Source organism: Narcine bancroftii, unplaced genomic scaffold, assembly GCF_036971445.1.
Source record: "Narcine bancroftii isolate sNarBan1 unplaced genomic scaffold, sNarBan1.hap1 Scaffold_248, whole genome shotgun sequence".
NCBI classification, from domain to species: domain Eukaryota; kingdom Metazoa; phylum Chordata; class Chondrichthyes; order Torpediniformes; family Narcinidae; genus Narcine; species Narcine bancroftii.
The window spans coordinates 291,699-299,703 of NW_027211983.1; the positions used below are offsets into that span (position 1 = coordinate 291,699).

The 8,005-nt window shown below is 54.8% G+C and overlaps 1 protein-coding gene across 1 annotated transcript; it reads left to right on the plus strand.

Moving 5' to 3' along the window:
* The first annotated feature begins 947 nt into the window (after positions 1-947).
* LOC138750740 (apoptosis-associated speck-like protein containing a CARD) lies at positions 948-7,911 on the plus strand. The gene is made up of 2 exons (XM_069912850.1): positions 948-1,319; positions 7,091-7,911. Exons 1-2 carry the CDS (start codon positions 1,007-1,009, stop codon positions 7,345-7,347), a joined length of 570 nt encoding a protein of 189 aa, XP_069768951.1. The 5' UTR covers positions 948-1,006; the 3' UTR covers positions 7,348-7,911.
* The last annotated feature ends 94 nt before the right edge of the window (positions 7,912-8,005 follow it).

Below are 8,005 nucleotides of genomic sequence, written 5' to 3' on the forward strand. Positions count from 1 at the left end.
TTCCCCTCACTCCCTCCCCTCCTTCTCCTCTCAACCTCTCCCCTTCCTCTCCTCTCGTCTCCCCCTTCCTCTCCCTCACCCCTCCCCTCCCCCACTCCCCTTCCTCCCCTCCCCTCTCACCTTTCTCTCCTTCCTCTCCTCTCACCCTCTCCTCTCCCCTTCTTTTCCTCTCATACTCTCCCCTTCCTCTCCCTCTCCCCTCACTCTTCCCCTCACCGTCCCACCTTCCTCTCCCTCTCTACCCTCCCCTCTTCCTCTCCTCTCAATCTCTCCCCTTCCTCTCCCCTCACCCCTTCCTCCCCCTCTCCTTCTCCCCTTCATCTCCCCTCACCCTTCTCCCCTTCCTCCTCTCCCCTGCCCTCTCTCCTTCTCCCCTCACCTTTCTTCCCTTCCTCTCCCGTTCCCTCTCTTCTCTCACATCCCTTCCCCTACCCCTTCTTCAGCCCTCTCACCATCGTCATCCCTCCCCTCTCCCTCCTCCCATTCCTCTCCCCCTCCCCTCACCTCTCTCCCTCCCCTCACCTCTCTCCCTCTCTATTCCTCCCTCTCCCTCAGCCCTCCCCTCACTTCCCTCCCTCCTCTCCCCTGTCCCCTCACTTCCCTCCCTCCTCTCCCCTGTCCCCTCACTTCCCTCCCTCCTCTCCCCTGTCCCCTCACTTCCCTCCCTCCTCTCCCCTCCCTTCCTTTCTCTCCACCCTCTTTCCTCCCCCTCCCCTCCCCCTTCCTTGTTCCCCTTCTCACCCTTCACTTCCCTCCATCCTTTCTCCCCACCCTCTCCTCACCACTCCCCTTCCTTGATCCCCTTCTCTCCCCTCCTTTCTCCCCACCCTCTTTCCTCCCCTCCCCTCAACCCCTCCCCTTCCTTGTTCCCATTCTCTCCCCTCACTTTTCCCTCTTTTCTCATCTTTTCTCCCTCCCCTCTTCCCTCCTTTCACCCCTCCCCTCTTCCCTCCTTCTCCCCTCCCCTCTCCCCTCCCCTCCCTTCTCCCGCCCTCTTCCCTCCACGATGTCCCGCTCCGTCCGCCGCTGCCTCTCCGACGCCCTGAGCCGCCTGGATGCCGCGCAGCTGCGGCGGTTGAAGGAGGATCTGTCCGACGGGCCGCCCGGTTCCGGGTCGACTATCCCACGGGCCCAGCTCGAGGGAGCCGACACGCTCGACCTGGCCCGCCTGCTGGTGGGGACGTACGGGGAAGCGGAGGCCGCTCAGGTCGCGGTCCGGGCGCTGGAGGAGCTGCCGGAGAGGCCGGTCGCCGAGTTCCTGCGGCGCTGCCTCGGCTCCGACGCTCCCGCGGAGGGTGCGAGGGGCCGGGACGGTGCAGGTGGGTAAAAGAGAGGGGGAGAGAGTGTGTGGGGCGTTGTGTGAAAGTCTCTGTGTAAGCATGTGTATATTATGTGTGAGGGTGGGGGGGGGGGTGGGTGTGTGAGAGTGAGTGTATGGGGCGTTGTGTGAGAGTCTCTGTAAGCATGTGTATATTATGTGTGAGGGTGTGTGTATGTGAGAGGGTGATTTGTGTGTGTGTGTGTGAGGGGGTGAGTGTGTGTGTGAGTGAAACAGGGCAGTGTTGAGGTGTGCAGGCAGCTGGGTCCCCCTGATCAGACAGGCCCTGTGCACTCCCTGGGCAAAGTTCACAGACTCCACTTCCTACAGCCCAGCAGGGCTTGGCGTCGGCGAACATCAACCACAGTGGCTCTCCTGTCTCCAGTCAACCCCCCTCATCTTTCCCCGTCTCCCCCCTTACCCTCCATCTCCTTTCACAGAGCCAAAAACACCCCCGCCCCGCCAACGTATTCTCGCCTTTCCTCTCTCGTCCTCTCCACCTCGTGTCCACCTTTTGGGTGTTCTTCTGTCCTCCTCCCTCCCATTCTTCCCCCTCCACTCCACACTCTCTTTATTCAGCCTCAAGCCCGAAGCATCCGTCATACCTCCCTCCAGACCTCGTCTGGACGCTGCGAGGCCGGCGAAGTTCCAATGTTTTTCCCAGTCACAGCATCGGCAAGCATTTGTGTTTCACAATCGTGGTGAAATCAGAGAGAGAGAGAGACAGTGGTAGTAAAGTCAGAGATAGATAGAGAGAGAGGGAGAGGGGGTGGAGAGAGGGGGTAGAGGAAAGGGAGAAGAGGGAGAGAGGAGGGGGAGAGAGGAGAGGGTAGAGAGAGGAGGGATTGGAGAGGGAGGGGAATAGAGAGAGGAGAGGGAGATGAGGTAGAGAGAGGGAGAGTAGAGAGAGGAGGGGGTAGAGAGGAGGGATTGGAGAAGGAGGGGGATTGAGAGAGGAAGGGAGGGGGTGGAGAGGTAGAGGGGTGGAGAGGTAGGGGAGGAGAGGGGAGTAAAGAGAGGGAGAGGGGATAGAGCAGAGAGGGAGAGGGGGTAGAGAGAGGAGGGGGTAGCAGAGAGAGGAGGGGGTAGCAGAGAGGGCAAAAGGGAGGGAGAGAGGAGGGAGAGGGGATAGAGAGAGGAGAGGGAATGAGGGTAGAGGGAGAGGGGGTAGAGAGAGGAGAGGTACAGTGGGTAGAGAGTGGAGTGGGAAAGGGTGGTAGAGAGGGAGAGGGTGTAAAGGAGAGGGCGGGAGAGGGCTAAAGGAGGGAGAGATGGGGTGAGGGAGGTAGAGAGAGGAAAAGGATGGGGAGAGGGGGTAGAGAGGGAAGAGGAGAGGGAGGAAGAGTGAGAGACAGAGAAATATGATTGTAAACTAATCTTTTTGTATTACAGGTGACATTAAATAAATCAGATAGAGGATAAGTGTGTATGAGAAAGAGAGTGTGTCTAAGACCAACAGGCAAAGGAGCAGAAATAGGCCAGTCAGCCATCAAGTCTGCCCCACCACTCGATTATAAGTGGATCCATTTCCCCACTCAGCCCCAATTTCCTCCCCCCCCCCCCCCCTTTCTTGCCATAACCTGTGATGCCCTAGCTAATCTATCAATCTTTGCCTTAAATACACTCACTGGCCCGGCCTCCACAATCACCTGTCGTAACAAATTCCACAGATTCACCACCATCCCGCTGAAGAAATTCCTCCGCGTCTCTGTTCTAAGCGGACGCCCTTCAACCTTGAAATTGTGCCCTCTTGTCCCAGACTCTCCCACCATGGGGAAACAGCCTTTCAATGTTCAAAATGTTTCAATGAGATCATCCCTCATTCTCCTAAATTCCAACAAATACAGGCGGAGAGGCATCAGCCCCTCCCCTCTGCATCTGGATCCCTGACTTTCTCATTGGACAACCACAGTCAGTTCGAATTGAAAACGTCTCCTCCTCACGGATCATCGTCACAGGCGCACCCCAAGGATGTGCGCTTAGCCCACTGCTCTACTCACTCTAAACCCATGACTGTGTGGCCAGGCACAATTCCAACCCTGTCTACAAATTTGCCGATGACGCCACAGTTGTCGGCAGAATCACAAACGGCAATGAGAGAGCGTCCAGGAGGGAGACGGATCAGCTCATTGAATGGGGTCACGACAACAACCTTGTGCTAAATGTCAGCAAAACTGAGATGATTGTGGACTTCAAGAAGGAGTCAGGGGAACATGATCCAGTCCTCATCAAGGGCTCAGTCACAGAGGGGGTCAAGAACTTCAAATTCCTGGGGGTCAACATCTCCGAGGATATGTCCTGGAGCCTCCAGGTTGATGTAATCACAGAGAAGGCTCGCCAGCAGCTATACTTTGTGAGGTGTCTGAGGAGACTTGTTCCATCACCGAAGACTCTCGTAAACCTCTACAGGTGGACCGTGGAGAACATTCTAGCTGGTTGCACCACTGCCTGGTACAGAGACACCAAATCTCAGGACAATAAACACCAGATGGTTGTTAACTCGGCTGCGACATCATAGGCACCTGACCTCACTCCATCGAGGACATTGACATGAGGCAGGATCTTAAAAAAGCGGCCTCTGTCCTCAAAGACCCCACCACCCCAGCCAGGCCCACTTCACTCTGCTACTATTGGGAAAAAGGTCCAGGAGCCTGAAGATGAGCTTCTCAGTGGCACAAGGACGGCTTCTTCCCCTCTGCCACCAGATTCCTGGATGGACAGTGAACCAAAGACACTGCCTGACTTTTCGTGCAGTTTTTATTTATGGTTGTAAGGTGGTTTATATGAACGCTTTCTCTATGATGCTGCCACAGAACAAATTTCCTGACTTGTTTCCGACAATAAATTTTGATTCTGTCACATACCTCTGAACACCTGCCACCTCTCTCCCCCACCCCCTCCCTCAGTATAGACATCTGGTGCAATGCCTTTCAGCTACTGTCCCACACAATGACACAACTGGACAGGATGCTCTCGATTGTGTTCCTGTCAGAAGTTCGTCAAGCTGGTTGATAATGTGGTAAATTGGATCAGCAAGTTTGCCTGATGAGATATTCCCTCTGACCTTGAGGGAGGCTGGTGTAGAAATTGCAGAGGCTCTGGCAGAAATATTTAAAATGTCCTGAGCCCTAGGTGAAGTCCCGGAGGATGGGAAGGAGCTCACGTTGTTTAAAATAGGCTCCAAAAGTAACCCTGGAAAGGATAGGCTGGTGAACCTGATGTCAGTCGTAGGTAAATTATTGGAAGGTGTGCTAAGAAATCAAATATACAATTACTTGGATACCAGGGACAGATTGGGGATATTCAACGTGGCTTTGTGCATGGTCGGTCATGTTGAACCAGTCTGATAGAGCTCTTCAAGGTTACCAGGAAAGTTGTCAAAGGAAAGGCTGTGGATATTGTCAACATGGACTTTAGTAAGACCTTTAACAAGTTCCCACATGGGAGGTTCGTCAGGAAGGTTCAGATGCCAGGTTTTCATAGTGAAGTACTGAACTAGATTTGAAAATGGCTGGACAGAAGTGTGAGGTGTTGCATTTTGGAAGGACAGACCAAGAAAGGACATCCACGGTGAACGGTCGGGCACTGAGAAGTGCGGTAGAACAGAGGGATCTGGGAATACAGATACATAATTCCCTGAAAGTGACGTCACAGGTGGACAGGATTGTAAAGAGAACTTTTGGCACATTGGCCTTCATAAATCAAAGTATTGAGTATAAGTGTGGGGATGTGATGGTAAAGACACTGGTGAGAACACATTTGGAGCATTGTGTGCAGTTTTGGTCACTGAACTACAGGAAAAATCTCAATAAGATAGAAAGATGCAGAGATTTACAAGGATGTGGCCCAGACTTCAGGGACTGAGTTACAAGGTTAAACAGGTTGGGACTTTATTCCCTGGAGCGTAGAAGAATGAGGGGAGATTTGATCGAGGGGGACAAAGTAAATGTAGGTTGGCTTTTTCCACTGAGGGTGGTTGAGATCCAAACCAGAGGATACGGGCTAAGGGTGTGTATGCACATATGTCTGTCTGTGTGTGCACATGCATTTGAGTGAATTGTGTCTGTTGGAATTACAAGTTACACAGAGACAGAAGGCCATTCAGCCCTTCTCTATGTCTTCTACCCCAGGGATATGAGAGGATGTAGAGGTAGGGGAGGGGAGATTGAGGAGGGGTTCAGAATGGGGGGATTGAACTTGATATTAATGATGCTCTCCCACTCTCAGTCGCTCCAAGACAGGGAATGGATCCCAGCAGGAACAGTGAGTCTGAAGGGGTGAGAGGGGGAATAAGAGTGGGGGAGAGAAGGGGGTGAGAGGAGGGGAGACAGAGTGAGAGAAATATGGTTGTAAGGGGAGTTTTGGGGACAGGTAGGGAGAGGTGTGATAGGGCCTGGCCGGCGGGTTCACTGCCTCCCGTGTTCCTGAGTCACTCGAAGTTCCCAAAATGGAGGTGAGACTGGCCCAGTGAAGGTTCCTCAGTGGAGAGATAGATTGCGCGCGTGTGTGTGTTGGCATTACAAGTTACACAGAGTCAGAAAGCCATTCAGTTCTTCTCTAAGACTCTACCCCAGGGGATATCAGAGGATGTGGAGGTGGGGAATGGGATTGAGGAGGGGACTGAGGTTGGGAGGGGGGGAATTGAGGAAAGTTCAAAGTGGGGGGGAATCAAACTGAATATTAATGACTTGCTCTCCCTCCCGCAGTAGCTCCGAGACAGGGAATGGATCCCAGCGGGAAAGGTATGGAGGTGGGGGGAGGAGGAGGAGAGCGGAAGAGGGAGAGAGAGTAAAAGGAGGTAGAGAGGGGGAGGGCGGAGTTGGGGAGAGAAAAGGGGAGAGATTAAGAAGGGGAGGGAGAGAGATGAGGGGGAAGAGAGGGGAGGAGGGGGGTAAAGGGGGTGAGAGAGGGGAACAATGCCCAGGGGACAGTAAGGGTTTCTTATCCACTCCTCCCGACACCTCCATCAAACTCAACCCCACCCACAAACTCGCCTTTCCCCATCTCTCCGCACAGACCACCAGGATTCCCCCCCCCCCCCACCCTGCCCTGTCTCTCTGCCCAGACCATCCAGTTCTCCATCTGTCCCCATTCACCATCCAGTTCTCCCTCCTCACCTGGCCCCATCTCTCCCACAGACCACCCAGATCACCCCTCTCACCCTGCCCCATCTCTCCCCACAGACCATTCAGATCTACACCTTCACCATGCTCCATCTCTCCCCACAAACCAGGCAGATCTGCCCCATCTCTCCACACAGACCACCCAGATCTTCCACCTCACCCTACCCCATCTCTCCACACAGACCTCCCTTCTCACTCTGCCCCATCTCTACCCAGACCACCCAGATCTCCCCCTGCCCCATCTCTACCCACAGACCACCCAGATCTCCCCCTCATGCTGTCCCATCTCTCCATATAGACCACCCAGTTTTCCTCTCACCTCCCCCATCTCTCCACACAGACCACCCAGTTCTCCCCTCTCACTTGCCCTGTCTCTACCCACGTAACATCTAGTTCTCCCCTCTAACATCCTGGCCTGTCTCTCCCCACAGACCACCAAGATCTCCCCCCTCACCCTGCCTCTCTCCAGAGTCCACCCAGTTCTCCCCCTTCAACTGGCCCATTTCTCCCCACAGAGCACACGGTTTCCACCCTCCTCCCAGCCCTACTTTCTCTGCCAACCACTCGGTTTTTCCTTCCTCACCTTGCCCCATCTCTCCCCAAAGACCATCCAATTCTCCCCCCCCCTCACTGTCGTCTCTCTCCGCAGACCACCCGGTTCTCCGCTACCACCGGGACATCGTGCAGCGCCTGCACTCTGCCAATTGCCTCCTGGATGAGCTGCTAAGCTCGCACGTAGTGTCAGTGGAGCAGTATGAGGAGGTGAGGGCAAAGCCGACGCGGATGGAAAAGAACCGGGCGTTGCTGCGCATCGTGGCAGACAAGGGCAGCGAGGCAATGGACCGGCTATGGTTGGAGATGGTGAAGGCAGACCCGATGTTTGTCCACAGTCTGACCAGGGAGTGAGGCCCTTTCCTCCCTGGGTCTCCTTTCCCCAGGCCCTCTCCCTGGGAACCCCTCTTCTCTCTCAGACCAGCCAATTCCCTCTAACCCCCCAACTCTCCCCTGAACCTCCCTTCTCCTGTGTTTTAAATTGTGTAGTTTTTGCACTGCCATTTCGTGGTAATTCTGCCATGCCCACAATTAAAAGAATCTCAGGGTTGTTTGTGATGGTATGTATATAAACTGCCAATAAATCTGAAATCTGATCCCTCTTCTTGCCAGAACCCTTCCTCTCCCTGGGACACCCACCTCTCCCCTGAACACCTCCTCTCCCCGTGACTTACCCACTCCCCAGGACTCACTCCTCTCCCTGGGACCCCCTCTCTCCCTGGGACCCCCTCTCTCCCTGGGACCCCCTCTCTCCCTGGGACCCCCTCTCTCCCTGGGTCACCCCCCCTCACAGGATCCCCATCTCTTCCCATGACCCCCTCCTCTCCCTGGGACGCCCCTCATTCGGGATCCCCATCTCTCCCAGGACCCCCTGTTGGCCTCGGATTTATTCTTTTAATACAATTTTTAAAAAAATGACTGGTGTATGGATTATTTGAGGGAGAATGAATGGTGCGTCTGAGCCCCCGGGGGGGGGGGTTGGAACAGTGCGTCTGAGCCCCTGGGGAGAGAG